The sequence below is a fragment of the Quercus robur genome, chromosome 5 (assembly GCF_932294415.1).
Source record: "Quercus robur chromosome 5, dhQueRobu3.1, whole genome shotgun sequence".
Taxonomy (NCBI): domain Eukaryota; kingdom Viridiplantae; phylum Streptophyta; class Magnoliopsida; order Fagales; family Fagaceae; genus Quercus; species Quercus robur.
Genome location: NC_065538.1, coordinates 47,149,578 through 47,171,343, shown reverse-complemented (window position 1 = coordinate 47,171,343; position 21,766 = coordinate 47,149,578). Strand labels below are relative to the sequence as shown.

The 21,766-nt window shown below is 35.1% G+C and overlaps 2 protein-coding genes and 1 long non-coding RNA gene across 6 annotated transcripts; 1 reads left to right on the top strand and 2 right to left on the bottom strand.

Moving 5' to 3' along the window:
* The first annotated feature begins 367 nt into the window (after window positions 1–367).
* On the top strand, window positions 368–1,817 carry LOC126726147 (uncharacterized). Of its 2 annotated transcripts, XR_007655728.1 has the most exons (3): window positions 368–720; window positions 1,290–1,334; window positions 1,447–1,817. It is a non-coding gene; the product is annotated as an uncharacterized LOC126726147 (long non-coding RNA). The 2 variants fall into 2 exon arrangements; XR_007655727.1 differs by lacking the exon at window positions 1,290–1,334.
* A 3,974-nt stretch (window positions 1,818–5,791) lies between these two features.
* On the bottom strand, window positions 5,792–8,367 carry LOC126728272 (uncharacterized). The gene is made up of 4 exons (XM_050434126.1): window positions 8,148–8,367; window positions 6,646–8,038; window positions 6,207–6,332; window positions 5,792–6,110 (listed from the first exon to the last, which is right to left on the bottom strand). Exons 1-4 carry the CDS (start codon window positions 8,365–8,367, stop codon window positions 5,792–5,794), a joined length of 2,058 nt encoding a protein of 685 aa, XP_050290083.1.
* Window positions 8,368–19,846: 11,479 nt separating this feature from the next.
* LOC126726145 (NAC domain-containing protein 89-like) lies at window positions 19,847–21,563 on the bottom strand. 3 transcript variants are annotated; one of them, XM_050431272.1, is made up of 2 exons: window positions 21,367–21,563; window positions 19,847–20,984 (listed from the first exon to the last, which is right to left on the bottom strand). In XM_050431272.1, the coding sequence occupies exon 2, from the start codon at window positions 20,956–20,958 to the stop codon at window positions 20,023–20,025; it is 936 nt and encodes a 311-aa protein (XP_050287229.1). In that variant the 5' UTR covers window positions 20,959–20,984; window positions 21,367–21,563; the 3' UTR covers window positions 19,847–20,022. The 3 variants fall into 3 exon arrangements, with proteins under 3 accessions (XP_050287229.1, XP_050287230.1, XP_050287231.1); XM_050431273.1 differs by having other exon boundaries at window positions 19,847–20,973; XM_050431274.1 differs by having other exon boundaries at window positions 19,847–20,947.
* Between the last annotated feature and the right edge of the window lie 203 nt (window positions 21,564–21,766).

Genomic DNA, 21,766 nt, shown 5'->3' with positions numbered 1-21,766 from the left:
TGCTCTTGCTAAGTAGTAGTGGTATTTGAGTAGCCATGATGAAGTCTGTCAAAGTGAGTAGAATTCAAAAAATGTTCAAAATCTATCATGATTCTATATATCTCATTCTGCTAGAATATGTGAAATAAAGTTTCTCCATAAAGTCTTTCATCATGTGTGGCAGCAAAATAAAGAGCAGCCAAAACTCTAGAGCTGATGACGAAAAGACCAAAAAGGGCCACACAGATTTTTTAGCTCATACATGCACTTTACTATAATTTAAGCTCTATAAATTGAGGGTGCCGTTTAACCCATTTCTTTGTCGTTTTGTCAAACACAAAAACCTCAACCGTCTTTTTTTATATAAAATTATAGATGTGAGCATTTTCTCTTTTTGCATATTTACATTTTTGCCTCATTTTAAGGATGGAAAAATACTTATACACCCAACTTTAATGTAATGACCAAGCACCCCTGAATTCTTATTTTGGCCAATTTGGTCCTTCAACTTTATAGTTTGTAGTTTGTACAACTTCTAAATCAGTACTTCTGTCAGTTAGGTGTTAAAAAACTAACGGGAGACTCACGTGAGAGGCAACTGACATTACCAAGGGTGAATCGGCTCAGTTGAGAGGGAGAGAAAAAGCTACGTTTAGAGAGAGACGAACCTGAATTCTAAAACTGCCGCAACAACCTGCTCTCCGGTGCCGGAGTCTTTGTCCTGTCATCGTCTTGCCGTTGGTATGCCTTTTTCTTTTCTTTTTTTCTTTTTTTTTCCTGCTCTCTATTTTTCCAATCCTCCATCCTTGAGTTTCTGTTGCAATGTTTTGGTTTGGTTTAGTTTAATTTTCGGGCTTACCCTTTACACTTAACCAAGTGTTTCAAGGCCTGTGGTGGATTGGGTAGAGTTGTTTGTGGTAAAATTTCCATTCCATCAAAACTGGTTTTGAGTAGCAATTGAGTTGTTTGATAAAATGCCTGAGAGAGATATGAGTAGTGCTCTGATGGGTTTTGGTTGTTCGTTAGGATTTTAGATGAGTTTACAATTTCTTGGCAATAGTTTTCATGGTCGGGTTTATGTGGTTCCATGGAATATTCATTTAATTTTAAAAAAACTATTCAAGCACTTGGTGCTGGCAAATTATAGTGAATTCTTTATTTTATTCTGTAAACAAAATTAATTAATTTGAATTTCTTGTGGCTGAAACATGTTGTATCAACTTGTTTGCCTGGATTTGGCTTTTAGTTTCACACATGGAGACTATATCACCTGTGTAAATTGAGGTGTGCAGATATATTTTCTTTTGCAGTATTGCATTTTCTGGAGAGGACCACTTTCTTCCTACATCCCATTGGTGCTGTTATTGTCCTTTCTCCTATCGGTAAATGTTGAATGTGACTCCTGATTGTGTTTTTGCTTTGGATTCTATTTCTATTGCATCTAAATTCAGTTCCTTTTTATTGCAGTGATTTTGAGCAGCTTCAATCCTTCAAGATACTTAAGGAACATGTACTCTAGTCAAAGGTTATGATTCACAAAGGCTAACAGTTCAGGTAGCAACGCAGCATGAAACATGAGAGGGCATTGATGACACTTTTGATTGTTTCTCGTGCATGAGAAAGGAAAAGCACAATGCCGCATAAAACAACTTTTGGGGCTTTCTTTCTAGGCATCTTAATACTGCAAAATGGAAGTTGGATTAGGTCAAGTCACGGCAGAAAGTGTATATTTAGTGATTGGGAATATTGATCAAAGGGATCTATTAAATGTATTAATCTTTTGTTTAACCTTCTTGTCTCATCTGTGTTTTCATTAATATATATTTGGAAAACTCAAACTGCCAGCCTCATTGAAGTTTCTTCTTCTTCTTCTTCAATCAACATATAGATTAGGTAAATCATGTATAGGCTCTGTCTCAGCATGCTTGCAACCGCAATGTGGATTGTAGTATTTCACTTTTCTTAGAGACTCGTTGGAAAAGTGTAATTATTGATTTATTGGGTATTTCAATTCATTGGCTTTGTATTTCATCTCTTAATGTACATGAAAGGGGTCTAATAAATTGATATTGTCAATGTTAGTTGAGAAGAATGATGATCCCAAATTTGTATAACTTATAGTGATAGGCCATGTGTGTGTGTGTATATATATATATTTAATACTACTGAAAGTGCAATTATTGATTCATTGGGTTCTATTTTGTGAAACAATTTACCATTTGTAAACACTCAATGATATATGAATTCATGGTAGCCTTGAAACACTTGGGTAAGTGTAAAGGATAAACCCGAAAACTAAACCTAACCAAAACATTGCAACAGAAACTTGCAGATGGAGGATTGGAATAGCAGAGAGCATGAAAAAAAAAAATAATAATAATAATAATAACCAGCGGCAAGGCGACGGTGGGACAAAGACTCCAACACCGAAGAGAAGGTTGTGTTGCAGTGGTTCTACACTTCTAGTTCATCTCTCTCTAAACGTAGCTTTCTACCTCCCTCAACTGAGCTGATAAATCATTTATAATGTCAGTTTCCTCTCACATGAGTTTTCCGTTAGTTTTTTAACACCAAACTAACAAATGTACTGATTTGGCAAGTGTATAAAGTTAAAAGAGTAAATTGGTCAAAATAAAATTTTAGGAGGTGCTTTGGCCACTACTCCAAAGCTCAGGGGGTGTAGGGCATTTTTTCCTTTTAAGGACTTCATTGCACAACCATCAAGCATGGTTTTTATTTTTTATTTATTTTTATTTATTTATTTTTTCCAGTTTTTTGGGAGGTTTTTCATCTCTTGACCTTGGTACTCTGGATAGAGGTGCACTAGTTTTTTTTTTTTTTTTTCCCCCAAAAATATCACTTTAATCCCTACATTTTTGGATCACTATCAATTAGGTCCTGATTATCAACACACACACACACACAAAAATTATCAATTTGGTCCCTATATTTTGGTAGCAGCAAAATTGGTTTTTTTTTTTTTTTTTTTTTTTTTTTACTTGCAGTCAATTTAAAAATACTATATTAATCCATAAATTTTGGAGCCATTGTCCATCTGATCCCTTTTATATATATATAACAAGCAGGTTGGTTTAGGATGGTTTGTGCAACTATTCTACGAACATAATTAGCCACAATTTACCACAACTTGCACATTTGTCAACTTGTAATTAGTTTACATCACTTACACATGGGACAAATTGTGTGTCCATGGACTTTTTTATGTGTTTTGTGTCAAAAATCTAAAGAGCAAAAGATTTGAGGGGAAAAAAGAGGCAAGATTAGGTAGGAAGATAATGGATTATTCTAGGTAGGAATTCAGGACTTGTGAATTCACCTCAACATGCTGCGATATCTCAAATGAATAATTTTTATTTTTTGACCCTTATATAATACTCATTTTGTTATATAGTATTTATGATGTTTCCCCACAATATTACCGAATGCTTTGAAGTTTAATCTTCTTAATTCGTATTTTATAATTTTTCCTTATCCTAGAAGTAGTTTTTGACTATTGAGTTTGTTTTCTTTACTAATCGATATATATAAGATTGGAATTACATAATTATTAGACATTTCTAGGAGTCCATACCCTATTATAAATTTAATATTTAAAGTAATAAAATAACATTTAAATAAAATGTACACTTCCACTCCATTCTCACCACCAAATCCCAAGACCCCAATCTCAAACACCTTGTTCATAATCTAAATGAAACAAAATCATTTGTATACTAACATAAATAGAACGTAATCAAACAAAGAAAAATTGGCTAAATATGTCCATCAATTTAATTGTCTCTAATAGGGCGTCTATATCCCTTTTTAAAAAAAATTAAAAAACAAAACAAAACAAAAACAAAGAGAATGCTAAAATTCAAGAAAAGCCTAAGATAAAATTGACTGAACTGGTCTTGTATTATTGGTTTACAAAGGAGCTTTGTTTTTATTAGAGATGTAGAGCACACTACTAATTAACCACAATTGTATATCAAAACTGTAACATTAAATTAAAATATTTGAAACTAATTCGAACAAACCACATTAACTATAATTAATAGCACTAACGGCTAAATAACCAAAGAGATACAGGTAGATAAGTACTAAATGTGAAAGACACATGAGAAATAGAACAAAAAAGTTATGTGAAAATCATGGTTTTCAGATCCAAACCGTTCAAAGAACTGGAAAAGGGAGAGGTTCAAGGTTTTTAAGGACGAACCGAGGTCAAACCGTGATGATACCATAATTAATTTAGTAATTAATTAAAATACAAATAAAGGTATATTAAATTTATAAATATTATCAAAATTGACTAAAAATATCTAAAAATAATTGAAACAAAATTTATAATAAAATTTCATGATATTTTAAGGTTAATAGAAAATAGTACAACATAAATTAAAAAAAAAAAAAAAAAAACTTATAATAGTCCATCAAGTCTAAATCATTTGATTAAATAAAAAAAAATCACTTTTAATTATTTTAGTATATTCCCATGCAAAGGCATTATTCTTAAATCACAAGTAAAGTTATCAAAGAAAACAAATTTAATAAATTGAGAGAGAGGTAATAGAATAAGTTGAAAAATTATAAATCACCTAAGTCTAAAATAAATATATTAATACTTCATATTTGTTCTCAAGGAACCTAAGTGGTACGTTGGTCATAGTACTTGTAAGGATAGGTTTTGGTTCCTAAGCCCAAAAGGTAGAAGGATTCAGGCCCAAAGAGCCCAACACAATGAATTTTTATAGAGTGGGCTAAAAACTAGGTTTCGGTTAGTTAGACAACGCCCCTAATGAATTTAAGATTGAAATAAAATAAAGGAAAACAGGTTTTATGCGAAGAAATCCTTCCTCAACAAAGTCCGAGGAGAGTAGTTCTGGAGTATATTCTTCTTAAATTTGATTACAATTTCAGTTCTTTGTATTACATTCTTTTTTAGATTTTCAGATGAACTCCCCCCTCTATCCCTAGAGTATCTCTCACATTATATAGCCTATTTTGGCTGATCTTGGCCCTCTATTTGTTGATTTTGCAGGCCACTACTCGAGTGCTTGTCCCATCAGACGCCCTCTCAAGTCTTCTGTGAGTTGTGACAACCAAGACAGCACTGTTCAGGGGTTTTCTTCACATAAATAAGGTCAGGGTGTTTGGTGAGGTGCATTAAATGTGGTGGCAGCTACCATCACTCCAATCACATCAGGGCTAACCCCCTCTCTGAAGCTCTTCCTCTACAGTGTGGCCCCCTTTGGTAATGTGCTATTGACGTGGGCATGGCCCGCCTCTCCGGCCTTACCATCCGAGTGTATGGACTTCTCAGAACCAAAGTTATTAATACCGTTTCGGAGCCCGTTTCGGTTTGCCCAGTGGAATGGAATATTTCGGCACCAGCCGATTTTGGCATACCATTTCAGGGTGTTTCAGGGTTCCTAAAAAATAATTTATATATATTCTTGTAGAACATAAAATTGTCAATTCTAATAAATAAACAACTAAATATCAAATAATACAAATCATTTAGTCTTAACTCTTGTCTTAAACATCAACATAACATCAATTCAACATAACATCAATTTAACATACACATAGTCTTAAGTCTTAAATCTTAAGTCTTAAACATCAATTCAACATAACATCAATTCAACATACACTTAGTCTTAAGTCTTAAGTCTTAAACATCAATTCAACATAACATCAATTCAACATAACATCAATTCAACATACACTTAGTCTTAAGTCTTAAGTCTTAAACATCAATATAACATCACACAATAAAAACATTTAACATTAATTTAACATAATATTCCTACTCCTCCTCATCATCATCCATGAAAAAAGGATCAAACTCATCATCAAAAGAACTCCCATAAGAACTACTAGCACCCATTGGAAGATTTGTCAAGACATGTTCATTGTTGTTGTCATCATCATCATCGTCATCAACATCAATAGTTTCAAGTTCAGCATCCTCTTCCACATTCACTAGGGTTGCTAGTTCATTAAGACAATCCCAATTTATGTCATCTGGATTAAGAAGTGCAGGTTCTTCAGCCACCCAATCTCCCATCAAGTCAATGTTATCCAAGCTTATAGGATCCATTCCATACTTATTCCTTTGAATGTTCCTACCAATGAAAATATTAAACATTAATGTCATTTTATAAATTATAATTATTTGAAAGTACATTTCATTTACATATGAGTAACGATTATAAATTTACCTTTCTCGAAGCCTCAAATTATAATGGACAAAGACCAAATCATTTACTCGTTTATGTTCCAATCTATTTCTCTTCTTTGAGTGAACATATTCAAATGTGCTCAAATTTCTCTCACAACCAGTTGCACTACAACATTAACTTAGCACACGAATGGAAAATGATTGTAAGTCTGGAGCTCCAAGTCCAAATTGCTCCCACCATGAAACTACAATAACATATAAAAATGTAAAATAAGCATTGCTCGTGTAATCTTACAATAACAACTATAAAGGATAAATAGACATATTGAAAGGAAATACTATTAAATTGTTAATGTTTACTTGGATTTAGTCTCTCTCGTTGGCGGATTGCTAGTGATGTGCCAAAGTCACCAATTGATTTTTTGTACTCATCAAGTTGTGAACTTATTTTGTCTTGAATGTCAGGATCGGGAACCAACCTCATTAGAGTGCTTAGCAACCCTCTTTGAACTTCATTTTGCCTTTTAAATGAAGGCCTAAAGTATATTGCAGGGTTAAGAAAGCAACCTGCTGCATGCAGAGGACTATGAAGTTGTTTTTCCCATCTAGTATCAATAACTCTAACATAATGTCCATACAAAGAAACTTTGTTCTTCAACCTTCTTTTTATTTCCTCTTTTGCTTTGTCTATTACTTCATACAAGTACCCCATAGCAGGTTTCTCATCCCCATCAACAAGACGAAGTACTCTAACTAAAGGCTCACTAACTTTCACTATGTGCTTGCATTGAGACCAAAACGCATAATCTTCCAAAACAATTTTACTTATCTCCTTCCCAACGGCAGTCTTAGCATGGGGGCATGAAAGCCATTTATCACAAGTGAACATTTGTCTAAGCTCTTTTTTGAACCTTAGCATGCTTTGTAGACTTAAGAAGTTAGTGGCAAACCTTGTAATTGCAGGACGACATAACTCTCTTCCATTTGTAAAATCTTGCCTCATCAAGTCTAAAACAACTCCATGGTTGTAAATGAACTTTGTTATCTTTTTTTCCTTCTTAATTGCTTCATCAATAAGAGGGAACCACCTAGGATTAGCAATATTCTCCAACATCAAGTCTATGCAATGAGCTGCACAAGGAAACCAAAATAAAGTACCATACTTCTGCTGTAATTTTTTTCCAGCTTTCTTATAGGCAGAAGCATTATCTGTAATCAATTGCACAATATATTCCACACCAATTTCTTGAACAACAGAATCAAATATATTAAACAAAGTTTCAGCATCCTTTGTAAGGCCTGAAGTGTCAATAGATTTCAAGAATATGGCTCCCCTTGGACAATACACCAAAAAATTCATTATTGGTTGTTGCTTTTGATTTGTCCACCCATCAGACATCAGTGAACAGCCATATACTTTCCAATCATTTTTTATATCTAACAAAAAATCAATAACTTCATGGACAGCATTTTTCAAAAGGGGTCCCCTCAACTCATAAAAAGAAGGCCCCTTAAATCCCGACCCAATAGCAGCAATGGAATCAATCATAGGTTGATAATAGGGTGACTGAGATGCATAAAAGGGTACATTAGAATGATACCACCATCTTGCCACATTCATTTTTGCATTATCAATCATTGCTTTTGTAGCCAAAGCACTTCTTATAGAGGGTTGAGCACCGGGGGTTGTTCTAGGAGCAAAATAACTCTTAATTTTCTTCTTTCCTCTTATTTGACCCATATCATTGTCAACATCCTTTCCCCTAGATTTTCGTTTACCTAATGTTTGAGGGGGACTCTTTTCAACAACCCTAACCTCATCCTCCTCCTCCTCCTCCTCCTCCTCATCAACATCATATGGGTTCCCAATTTCTAATTGAATCCTCTTTTTAGTTTGTTTATATTTTTTTCAAGTCTTCAATCATTTGTTTCATTTGAAACCTAATATCAGATGAAACCTTTTTACATGGTTCAACTTGACCTCTAATCCCAGCAAGATGATACTTAAGTCTAGTAATACCACCCCCTTTAATCAACTTATTACAATGCAAACATATAGTGTTATTTTTTGCATTAGGCACTGCACGAGCATGAGCCCATGCGGGATCATCTGATCTTGCAGGGGCAGAGGCCACAGAAGCAGAGGAAGCACCTGCACGGGCATAAGCCCATGCGGGATCCCCTAAACTATGATGAGCCATAATTTACTGTTCAATGAAATGAAATGAAATTCAATCAAATGCATGAACAGCCATATATAGTTAATGAACAAACAAATCAAGTTAAGAAAAAAACTAAACACGGTTTGGCTGAAGCTTGAATCCGAGAGAGTGAGAGTAAAACTAAACACGGTTTACCCAATTTGTTCAATCACATATCTTAACAAACAAATCACATATCTAATATCTTAGTAAGTTCTTAAATCTTAACCACAAACAAATCATAAGAAAAAAAAAATGATTTGGCTGAACTGAAGCTTGAATCCGAGAGAGTGAGAGTAGAGAAAGAATACCTGATTTGGCTGTTCAATCTGAGAGAGTGAGACTGTGAGAGAGTCAAAGACAGATGAGTATGAGAGAGTCAAGTGATTGAGAGAGCACAGCATTGAGCAACGGCAGTGAGCACGAGCACGACGGCAGTGGGCACAAGAACGACGACAGTGAGTGAGGGATTTGAGAGTGAAAGTGAAAGTGAACGAATGAAAGAAAAAGGGTCTGAGTTAGGTCTTTTAGTCAAGTCCAAAACGGTGTCGTTTGGACGTTATTGTTTTTTTTTTTTTTTTTTAAAAAACTCCGAATCCCGTACCGGCCGAAATTGGCCGAAATTCACCGGAACGGCCAGAACGGACCGAAACTTCCCGAAATCTGACCCGAGGTGGAACGGGGGGGGTTTCCGGTACCGGTTTGCATACTGGCACGAAAAATTTCAACCATTCCGGTTGGAACGGAACGGTATTAATAACAATGCTCAGAACTGTATTGACCTCCTTGGCCTTGGGTATGATAAGTGGCATGATTACCTTATTAAATTTCTGTACCCCACAGTTTTAGTCATGGTTCTTAAATAAAGCATAAGGCCTCTGATTCTATGCCCCATAGCTCTCTATTCTCTATTTTTAAAAATTAAAGTAAACTCTTTGACCCAGTTGAACCGATTCACAGTTTGGACGATTTTTCAGGTCGAAACCCGGTTCAAGAGGATCTCTTAAAATGTTTAAGTGATTAGTTCTTACATTAAAAAAATTGGTTTAGTGATCGGTTCACGATTAACCTGGTCAGACTGGTCGGTCTAGGTCAGAGAACCTTTGTGAAAAATTGCTTAATTGTAGCCTTGCTAGAGAGAACTAACAATACAACTGTAGTCTGTACACTGTCTGCACAGTACTCTTGAATAACTGCAATTAAATTAGAGGTTGCAACTAAAACTGAGGTAATCTTGATTCACAACAAAGAAAACTAAAAAATAATCATCATTTTTTTACTTTTATGGTCAAGGCTCACACCAATACACTAAAGGTCTGTTTGGGATCTGCTTATTTTGCTGAAATTGAAAAGTTTTTACTAAAAGTACTGTAAATAAAGGTAAAAGTTAGTTGAAATAGTACAATGGGCCCCATAAATAGTACCAAAAAGTGCAGTGGGGCCTATGAATAGTAGCAAAAATAAGCCGAATAGTAAAATAAACTGGATTTTCAATTTGGAGCCAAACGCACACTAAATAGCAATAATTTTTCCTACTATTGCAAAAATTGAAGTAAACTCCCAAGCGCCCAAATATTGTATAAGGCAAATCGCAAAGATAAACTTCTAAAGATCTCGTATTATTTTTAAAATTTATATCAAATAACTTTATGTTAACTAATAACATTTTTTTTCTCAATTCTATTAAGTTATAAGCCTCACATTCAAAATTTCAAATACAATTCTTATAGTTCAAGCTAATAAGAGAAAATTTTTTATTTCATTTATGCGTGAGCAATATGATACATTAGTAGCTAAAGGTAAAAATACAAAAAGAGTAACAAATAATAGGTAAAAAACATGGACTAAGGGTTGAAGGTTGACAAAATAGTATATATGTTACCAAAGTGACATCAAATCAAAACTCCCAAAACCCATAAAAGGTTCTTCCCATATCCAATCACAACCCTTACAAAACCCACAATGACCTCTAACCTCCACATCAAAACTACAAGTCATTGTCACTCAAAATCAAAACCGCAATACATATTCTCTAGTTGTAGCTAACTCATTAATGTTAGTGTGAGATGGGATATCATGATAGGGTTAGAAACGTGTAGTTGATGGGTTGAAACTAAAGGACATTGTTCCTAGTTTGGAGAATCTCATATGTGTATTTCAATTGGGATGACGTAAAGGGGTATGAGCAAGTGTATATAAAGAAGCAGAAGTGCAAGAGAAGAAAATCCAAAGTAAAAGAGAGAGGGGAAAAAAAGTCTTAAAACAATGTACCTAAGAAAATAAAGAGTCTTTATCTTTTAATTGGTATCTATTTAGTAAACAAAGAGTCCTTATCTTTGTGAGGGATAGATAAATATTCTTGAAACGATGAACCAAATAAAACTAAAAGTCCATATCTTTTATTGCAAGCAAATCCTCAAAGAGAGTGCCACATGACAGAAACTTTTGCTCTCTCACAAGAGGACTCTCCTTATATTTGATTGATTAATTGATGAGTAATGCTATATAAAGTAGCAAAGTGCAAGAATTGAAAATGGTGAGTAGAATGTGAGAGAGGAAAGTCCTGTAACGGTAAACCTAAGAAAATGAAGAGTCCTTATCTTTTAAATTTTAATTAGTCCTTATCTCTAATGTGGCACTTGAGAAATATCCTGATTCAATGAATCTAAGAAAATAAATAGTCCTTATCTATGATGTGGCACTTGAGTAAAGAATTTATGTGGAAAAAAAAAATCTTGTCAAAGAGAACGTCACATGATAGAATCTCATGCTCACTTGAAACTATGATTTTTTGCATACAATTGGTAAAAAGTAAAACTCCACATCTAAGTTTTCTTTTCTTTTTCTTTTTTTCTCATAAATGTTTTTTTTTTTAAACTTGTCACAAATTACATCACTTAACTAATTAGTATGATATAGAAAAAAAAAAATTAACCTAAAGACAAAATGTTGATTGTCCACCATCTAATTAAAGAAATCCAATGCCTTTTACACCCGCAATTTTTGTAAAATGTTTCTACATGCCATTTTTTATGCGTGAGGTAAGAAAGTAACTTTCAATTGTGGGAAAAATTTGTCAATACAATTGGGGGGCCATGTCAATAATGTCTAGTGGTCCCCCAACCAATAAAATGTTGTCGTGTGTTTGAAAGAAATATTATATTAGAGTCACAAAGAAGAAAAAGAGGAATCCTTGATTTTGAGGGGGAAGAACTTGGATGTAGGAAAGAAAGCAATTGGAATATGTGGCTTTCCCACACCATTGTTGAACGCTTAGAAGCTCAATCATCTTAATTCATATTTATAATTTTTTATCCTAGAATTGGTTTCCACCTATTGATTGATTTGCTTTACTAGTGTCAAAAAATTTGTTATTTAAACTAACAATATAAAATTTAGAGGAACAATAGATTTTATTTCAAAAACTGATTAATTGATTAAGAAATTTATAAATAAGATTAAAATCACAAAACACAATCATGCCTAACGTTGAAACACCTCCAGCTCACAAAAGAGACCTCTGTAACGTTGAAATGGCTGAGTTAAGGAGGCAAATGCAGCATCTTTTGTGCTACAAACCTTTTCAAGTGAAGGTTCTCGTCATGATTTGGAGGGCGAACCTTTTATACAATGTTTGAAGTCAAACATCAAGTAAAGATACTTTCCCTTATTAGAGAAACGATTCACTTTCTAAATCTAATTTGAGAAGTTGGAATATGGATCTCCTAATAAAACAATCTCGGTGACTTCCGTAAGATAACCAATCCCAATATTTTGGCATTATAATTTACTAAGTCCTAGTGTTTTTAATGTAAACATCCATGATTTGAATCCCCTCCCCCACTTAAAATGTATAACCAAAAAAAAAAAAGTCAAATTGGTACAAAGTGGTTTTGTAGAGGTAGAGATTTTTCTTCCCAGTTATATAGATGCTTTGGTGGATGAGAAATGAATCAGGTGGACTGGAGGAAGGATAGAGGCTCCTCTGCTAACACAAAGAGCTGTTGAATATGCTATTAAGCCTGACGAAAATCCGGACCAAGAATATGGCATGCAAACCAGAGAGACAGTCATGTGGACGGCGTCACTTTTGGACTGTTACAAAGTAAATTTGATGGTGTGAAGCTCCAATGAACAAGCTCAGTTGGGATCAAGGTACAAGTACGTGACCATAGCTGCTTTGAGTGAGAAAATACTAGTGGGGATGATTGTGAGGAAGGGAAAGCATTGTCAGTAGTGATGGTAACAAATTATACTAGAGAAATAGGATTGCAAAATATGATTGTTGAAGGGGATTTATCATTTATGATTCCAACCCTCAGTTCAACAATTCCCAATCTTTCCCTCTTCAAAAAAAAAAAAAAAAAAAAAATTCCCAATCTTTCCAGTGTCAATCACTTGCTCGAGGAAGCAAAAGAGTAAGCCAAAATTTTCAGGTGGGTGGTGTCAAATGTACAAGACTGTAACAAAGCAGCAAATACTTCAGCTTTAGGATAGGAGCCGAAACCCACTAGATAGCAAAACTTTGGTTGAGGAACTCCTCTCTTCATTGAAAGATATATTTCTGATGTATTACATTCATAGAAATGAAATACACTATTCTTTTCATTCAGAAATATATATATGTTGTATTACATGCTTCTTTTTTGCTTAAAATTTGTTTCAGAACAAAATTATAGCATGACCAGTACCAATAAGTTGTAATGAACAGCAAACAGTGAGATTTAACATTTTATGAACTTGTAAACAAGAGAAAATAAATTATGCGGTTGCTTAAAATTGCTATTACAAACTGATGAGGATAAAATTATGCTGACAAGGGTGACGGTGCAGACCTGACAAGGGTGACGGTGCAGACCTGACAAGGGTGACGATGTAGACTTAACAAGGGTGACGAGATGGTTTTGCCGTCAGCATTCCTTCAAGGCTGACGGTGACCAAAAGTAAAAGAACTCCACATAGGGCCGAACATCCTGAAGTTGACGAAATAAGCGTAGACTGACGGGATAACATAAACTAACGGCGTCAGTCTATGGAATGTTTGTTCTGCACGTTTACGTGTACAAGTAAATAACTTGCTCCCCACGTTTCATGAAACCTAAGGACTCCTATATGGAAAGAATCCCGTAAAATACGCCCAAGAAGACTCCTATAAGGAAAAGACTTCTACTCCAAGGAAAAGAGGGGCAGCCCTCTCTACTATAAAAACCCAAGCACCCTCACAAACCAAGGTACGGATAATTTACCCTCTCTAGCACTCTAGAGCAGTGAGAATAATTCTAACTTGACCTTCGGAGGGTGTTTGGCCGGTACCACACCGGTACTCCCCGCTAGGTTATTCCTTTTCGTTGTGCAGGTGCCATTCGCGATCGTACGAGGAACGTGTGACTCACTGGTGGACATATTTCCGGCATCATCACAAACCAACTGGACCTCAGCCTGCATTGGTTCTATTCACTTCCATGCCATGCGGTTGCTTAAAATTGCTACTACAAACCAACTGGACCTCAGCTTGCATTGTTTCTATTCACTTCCATGCCATTTTTGTTTAATTTTTGTATTTCAAGGAGAACTGAACTTGGATCAAATTGGTCCCAAGCCCAAGGAAAAACATGTGATAAACCCACAAAAAAGAGCAAGAAAAAAAAAAAAGAAGATACCTTGTAAAAGTTTAAGTCATCGTTATCATTTATTTATTAGAAATGGTACTCATGCATGAGCTGACAAGAAATCAGCTTGAGAATATTTGCCAAGTAGGCAGTTCAAAAGATAAAACTCTAATTCAACCTACTTTAATTTAGCCATACAAAAATATAAATGTTCAATCATTTATTAAGATAAACATCTTACTCAGCTTTAATTTACACAAGATGACAAACTACTTTAATTTAGCCATACAAAAATATAAAGGTGCAATCAGGCGGATAAGAAATTTAGGTCAAGTCAGCCAGAAAATGCCTTGCACATACCTTAATATAAAAACTGTTTCTCCCACCCACTGATCATGCTCAAAGCTTCTTGGACACAGTTGGGAAGCAAAATTCTGAATCTTATGTTGTTCTCAATTATGAAGGAATTTCCAACACAATAAAAACTGAACAAAGAAAAAAGAATTTAATATCAAAGACAGTAAGGATATCTTCTCTTCATTGATGGGATGGTTAAGCATCAGCAATTTTTTTTTTTTTTTTTTTTTGGCAAATTGTTATTGTTGACAATAGCTCAAACTAATATTTCTTTGGCTTCCCCATGCTTCTTTCTCAGCAAGTTGCAAACCTGCAGGAGAGAAAACAAAAGGACTATTTAATAATTTCAATAGGGTCTAAAAATAAACTAAATATGACTACAAAAATTAAATAATCCTAAATTAAAATAAATAGTTCTTTGAGTCTCCTGCATCAGTTGCAATTTTTGGGCTCTCATTACATCCTCCTTGGAATGACAAAGTCCAAACTTTGACCCAGGAAGGTTCATTAAAGCTATGTTGGGTTTAGTTGACAAAGAGGTTTTTGGTAATTGGGAATCTCAAAGTCAGCATTTTATTAAATGAATTAATGAACATGTGTTCCTCTACAATTGAAAAACTGCAAGTCCTTTTTTAGGTTTCAGGTTCACAGTTTCAAAGTCACTTACAGGTTTGAGACTTCGTCAAGTTCATGGTTTGATGAGCAACTATCAAGTTAAGACTATATGAATCACTTAATAGCTAATAAATAAATCCTAGTTCACTCACATCATCATGATCCTTCATATATGCCTCAGCCTTCTCAACATTTCCATCATTTTCCATAACTAAAGGAATTTCCAAGTCCATCATGTTCACCTCTCAAACACATTCAAGTTGGAGGTCCCATGGTCAGTAAAGACATGCTTGGCACTACTCTCTCCCCGAATCCCATGAATGCAGACCTGGAGCAAATGTAAATGAAAGTGAAGCAAGTTATGTTCACCAAATAAGGCTTCAACCATCTATATTATTCATATAAAGATCAGCAGTCGGGGTTGATAAATAGACCGACAGATTTTGTAGATATTTACCTGTTCTTCAAGGACTCTTTCCAAAGGTACTTTTGAATTGCTGCAAGTGATTTTTGATGAGGCACATGTTATTCCAGTAAGTTTAGAACATATTATAGTCAATAGAACAATCAGACCTGATTTCACTAGATGATGCAGAGAGGTGTTTTAGAGGATTTAAGTACACTGAATCTGAATATGATGCCTGCAAAGTAGCATCCTATCAATATTGGTGATGAGAAGTCATGATAATTTTCTTATAACTTACGGAAACTCCATATGAGATCACTATTGTTGTGATATCATTTGGAAGAGATATTTATGAATAACAAGAAGTGGTTTGATAATATAAAACCTCAAATGCTTTCCTTTTCAAGGATGGGCTTTGAGACATTTCTTTCTCAGTACTGTCAACACAACGCTCAATCTTCAATGCTATATTTCCCTGTACTTCCATTTTTTGCACCGACTTTTCCAAGGAATTAATTTCTCTTTGACTTACAGAATTTGATAGAACTTTGTTTGCCTCTGTAATCCTACATTGAAGATATACATCAGTTAAAGATTAGTAAACAATTTTCAGATAGGAAGGCAACCATTGAAGAAGACTTATCTCTAAATGGACATCATACCTTGAAGTTTTAATGCCTGAGAGATCGGGTGTCCTCTTGCCAGCTTTTATGAAGCAAAGTTTATTCCTTTCAGCCAAAATGGTCTTCAAGTTCTGCATATACTCCATGCTCGAAAGCACAAGTTTTAGAATTCACACTTGTCTGGGCACCACATTCAGTTGTCTTACCAGTTAGGCTGGAAAGATTCAAGAAATTCTCTGAGTGTTGCAAAACTTGAATCAACAATATAATATTTCCCTAGAAGGTCTTATGAGAAGATTACAAGCCTGATTATATGTCTGAGAGAACTTACCATAGGAGCATTATCATATAGAGATTAGAGACTAAGCAGTCATGTTCAACTCAGAAGATTAACATCCAAAAAATCAAAACAATCTATGGTAACAAGACTTCTGAAAGAAATTTACCTGTTGAATATAGTAGGAGTGACTGAAGTATAATTAGCACGTCCCAAAAAACAGGGTAACGTTTTGAGAACTCATTATCTAAAATCAACTACGTGAGGAAACTTGTATTGAACATAGATTCTTTCCAAAAAAATGATGATGCATAAAAATCTAAAAAAAAATGCCAATATGCATATATATATATATATTGCATTGTCTTTAAGTTCCACCCTTAATTAGTTCCTACATCTGACTTCATCAATTTTATATTTAGGATCCTTATCTGCTTATCCAAACAATTGGCAGTTTTTTTTCACTATTTAAGATCAATAACACAAGGTTGGCATCGATATACAATAATAATCGTATAAGCATGCCAAATGTCAACTTTAAAATAGACATTGTCACAAAGGTTCTTAAACATTTATGCAAGAATTGATATTTCTTTCTACAGTGACTGAAATACAATCAACAAAAGAGTTAAAGCCTACTTTGCCAGTAATTATTATTTTGGCTATAACCTTACATGTCTTACCTCACATGGATGGGACAAACAAAGGGAACTTTTAAATCTCTACATCACTTAGGAAAATCCTATGTAAAGCAATTGATATTTCAGTTGTTGAATGACCAAACAACCCAACTCAAAGCTCAAAATGATGTAAATCTGATATAAAGAACTTCAACACAAAGTCAAACAACAAAGCTCAAGTACAAAAACTTGAAATTTAAACAAATGATCGATGACATAGTTATCGATCTCATATAATCTTGAAATTTTGTAAGCATGTAGAATATAAGAAGAGCATCTTAATCTAACCGTGGATTTGTTAAAATTCTCATCCAACTAAAAAATATTTAGTATGATGGTCTTTAACATTCTTTTCACTTCCAAGCAAAACAAATTCACCTTTTTTTACTTTGTCATGTGGCAGTAAATTCTCAATCAGCTTGCTCCCAATTGGTACATTATCAGAATTTAAGCCCTCCCTGTTGAAGATTGTGAGGGGCATTGTCATTTGAGCTTCAATATGGGAACTTTTCGTTTTACAGTTCTTACATGATCTAATCTTGAGGGACAAATGTTTAACTTAATGCCAAGTGTAGAAGCTTTATCTGAAAGTGAAACTACTAGGTAGTGTCCTTTCACCAGCTTCTTAATGTTTAACTTAATGACAAATGTTTAACTTAATGCCAAATGTTTAATTTAAGCCCTCCCCAGCTTCTTTTCCTTTCACCAGTGTCCTTGTATCAACTACCCCGCATCAAGTAAACAAAACATGTGCACTAAACTGAACCTCAAAGTTAACATGCTGTGTCAAAGATTATATCATCACAGATTATGTAGTAAATTTTGTGATATTTCTTCATTTTCACTTGAAGCCATTTAAGCAGATAAGTATTTAACTTCACGATTATCAGTTTCTCATTACCTTAGATCATTTCAAAAAGAAATTTTGTAAAGTGTCTGAATACTCTTACCTGTCCAATGGGGCCAAAGAAAGCTTGGAAGATGAACTCTGGTTCTTTTTGAACCCCTTGGTGTCATACCGCATTTGCCTTGAGATATCTGTGATGGGATTGTCTTCCATATCTAAATCATGTTCAGCTGACTCAGCTGGTTCAGTCATCCATAAATCTGATTGGTTCATTGCCACCTGTCTTATTCCTTTCAGCATCATTGCTGTCTGATGCAGTGATGTGCATCGCAGGTGAATTCTTGCATGCTGAGTCTTCATGATGAGATCCCATACTAGACATCATTTTGTCAGCATCAGTTTGCTCTCCGCCTGAAGTGGTTTTTTCTTCTGTGCCCAATGAACAAGTTCATGTCTGTACTTTTGAAAAATCTGAAACACTGTTGATTCATGTACAGGTTTGACAGGTAAATCATCTTTGAAAGCTGAGAAGATGGTTCTGTGAACATTGAATTCTGAGATGAGCAACTTTATTGATCAGTTTCATCTGCACTCATCATTATTGTTTTGGGGAAATAGTGAATGTACTTTATTTTCACACTTGGAGGTAAATGTGATTAAGACTTCAAAACTAATTTTCCTAATGAGGATGACAAAGATGAAAAAAAAACAACAACAACAACAACATGAGACTGTTTCTGAAGTAGAAGCCACACAATCAAACAGCCACATTGTCATCCTGGTAATTAGTTCTTATTAAGCTAAAAGAATCTTACCTTTCCATCAGTTAGCTCATGTGAAATGCTATTTGTATGCTGCTGAAGCAACGCAACAGTGAAAGCTTTTGCAGAAATTACATTCGGACTCTTAGAAGGGATATCTACTTGTAATTACATTGAAAGGTACCATCGGTTCCCAAAAGACCTTCTCAAAAGGAAAAAAATGGAGGAGGTGGTGGTGGCAAGAATTCCATATCCATGCTGCTAATGTCTGAATCGTGATACATCTTGGGCAGTGAAACTGCAGGTGTTGTTTTCACATCTACCTCCTGTGCATTCTGAAGCTTTGGAAATACATCTGTTCTTCCATTGTCTTCAACATAACCATCTGGTGGTTTTGCAACTCCCCCTTCTTGGTGCAGCTAACGATATTTAATAAGACAATTTTCAAGTAGACCAAAATGAAAGAGATAAGGAAATTTTAACAAGTTTGAAAAAGATGAATGGACAATAAAAGACATACCTTTCTCCATTGGAGAATTCTGCTGTGCCAATGATTTACTGTATTTAGGTTTTTCTCTAGAGGCCTTATATACACCTGTCCTTTCACACATCTAAACACACAAAGACACAGAACCAATGCAAAAAGTATTGAAGCTCCTAGATAGCAATTCAAGTTACCCTCTTGGTTGTGAACACTTCAGAGATTGGACAAACATTTTACACGGTAGCAATGTAGATTGAATAAATATTTTACAAAGTAACAATGTAGATTGAACACAGAACCAATGCAAAAAGTATTCAACACATAGCTCAGATGGTAAATAAACCACTCAATCTTCTAGATTCCTTCAGAGATTGAACAAACATTTAACACAGTTGCAGTGTAGACTGAATAGGTCCATGCCCTGTTATTTCAAGTTTAAGAAGTTTCCCTCTAAACCTGCACATTAATAAATAGTTTTTATTTTATTTTAAAGTTGATAGGCACTGGTTTATTTATGACCTATATGCTCACCAAATTTGCGGGAAATGGGAATAGAATAATGTCATAGATGATGGAGAAAAAATGATTAGGCAAATAAATAGGTAATTTGAAAACTTCTATAAATAAAAGAGCCAGCACAGAAGTTTAGAAATTATTAGAAAATATGGTTACAAAACAAGCCAATTTTGAAATAGATTCCAAGAGCCAGTCATCAAAATAGCACAAAATATCTCAGCTAATGACAAAAATTTGTAAATATTGAACCAATAACATTCAAGAGAGGGGTTTAATTCAAGTAAAGATATTTGACACCTGTAAAGAAGAAAAAAAAGATAAAGAGTAGAGTGATTCCAACTTAAGAAAAGGAATTTACAATTGCACTGACTTTGAACTATTCTAAGTGATAAGTAAATCTAATCTAATGGCACAAAAAACAATGAGCCAGTGGGAGTTTGGCCTTTGCTAGTCCACCAAAAAAAAAAATACAAGAATGTACTATAAGAGTGGGGTGTCGTCACAATCGGTAAGATCCCCCAAAAACTCAGTCAAAAATTGATCCAGATCATCCGAGCAGAAATCTTCATCCTCAAAATTAGTATTGAATATATCAGGCCCAAATTCTGATTCTGAAACAGGATCAGATATAGTAACCATCGGTGGAAGAGTCTGCTCAGATGCAGTAGCAGCAGCAGGGGAAGCAATGGCATCAATGTGAATGACAGAATGCTGGTTAGAAACGGGAATAATCAGGGGCAGAAGAGTGTCATCAGATGCATCAGTGGTAGTAGCATGCTCGGCAGCCCGCTGCTTCTTTCTTGGACAATCTTGTTGAGGGAGGGGCTGTGGCTGAACTTTCCTCTTCCTAGAAGCAGTCTTGGCTTGATCGTTTCTACGTAGCCGACACAATACAGAGGAGGCAACAACAGCCTGATCAGAAGAAGGCAACCGCAGTGAGGAACCCTCAACATCAAGGGTGAACTCGTGCATGATCCAACAGCCATTCTGTGGCGACTGAGCGTTCTCATAGTGAAACCAACGCTTTAATCCAATAGGTAGGCTGCTGTGGGCGTCATATATAACCTTAGAGCCCTCATTACTCCAAGTTCCTCCGGAGCTGATTGTGCGACAAATGCGGCTGCCACGGCTACCCTTGGCCTTACCCTTACCCTTAAAATTCAAAGTGGTAAAGAAATAGAGGTCCTCATCTTCTCGCAAAAAGGAACCGCCAAAAAGATCCCAAATCTGATCAGGCTGATGGGCTCCGTAGAGATCAAAATCAGAGATAAAACCACAGTAGAGATCCAATGACTGTCCATTAACCTTCTTGTAGAGGAAGTATGAGAGCAACTCATGGTCTCTGGGGTCAAATTTGAAACCAACTACATTTGACCGAGGACTAGGACTGAAATCCATCTCTGTCCTGCAGAACATCTATATTCGCCAAACCTATAATAGAACTAATAATAAAAAATTAAAAAAATTGAAAACGTATGTGCAGCGAGATCAACTACCACATGTCTATTTTATCATATCATCCTCTTTTCTTTGGCCCTGCCTTCTTTTCTTTCTTTTTATTTTTCTAAAGAAATAGGACTAGCCTTGGAACCATGCATGCTTTCGTATTCCCTTTTCCATTTTAGGACAAGAGAGTTAATTGTCATTTAACAATGGATGCTCTTTCCTAAATTTAACAGATTAAGATTAAAATGTGATGCTTGTACTTTTCTATGTTAGGGTTAGGGTTTGGTGTACGGAAACTGAAACGGTAACACAAACACAAACACAAACACGGGTATGGGTTAGTATTAGGGTTAGGGTTAGGGTTAGGGTTAGGCTTACTGGAAAAGAGAGAATTGGAGTTGCTTCTTCCACACAGAGAGCGAGCGAGCGAGCGTGCGTGCGTTCGAGATGAACACACTTCAGATTCAAAAGCAAAATCTTTCACTTCTTTCTCTTTCTCCCTAAATTCAAAACGCTGAGTGTATTCTGTCTGTGTTTCTTTGTTTCAGAGTGTCTGTGAGAACAGAGAGAGAAACTTCTGAACCTGGTCCTATTTATTTGACACCACACCGACTATTTTCCAACGGTCACTTTTTTCTTTTTTCATTTTTTTTTTTTTTTTCAAATTCCCCAACGCAATCGGGTTCCAACTAGGCAACTAGCCCTTTCTTTTTTATGGGCCAGGACATCCGGCCCACCTATCATTTATTTTCAAAATTTACCCACTTTATTTGCTTTT

Coding starts and splice junctions, on each gene's coding strand:
- LOC126728272 (XM_050434126.1), bottom strand. CDS start 8,367: ATGGCTCATCATAGTTTAGGGGATCCCGCATGGGCTTATGCCCGTGCA. Junction 8,039..8,147: donor TCATCTTGCTGGGATTAGAG/GTCAAGTTGAAC, acceptor GGATTCAATTAG/AAATTGGGAACCCATATGAT. Junction 6,333..6,645: donor TTGCTAAGCACTCTAATGAG/GTTGGTTCCCGA, acceptor TTAATGTTGTAG/TGCAACTGGTTGTGAGAGAA.
- LOC126726145 (XM_050431272.1), bottom strand. CDS start 20,958: ATGTTCTGCAGGACAGAGATGGATTTCAGTCCTAGTCCTCGGTCAAAT.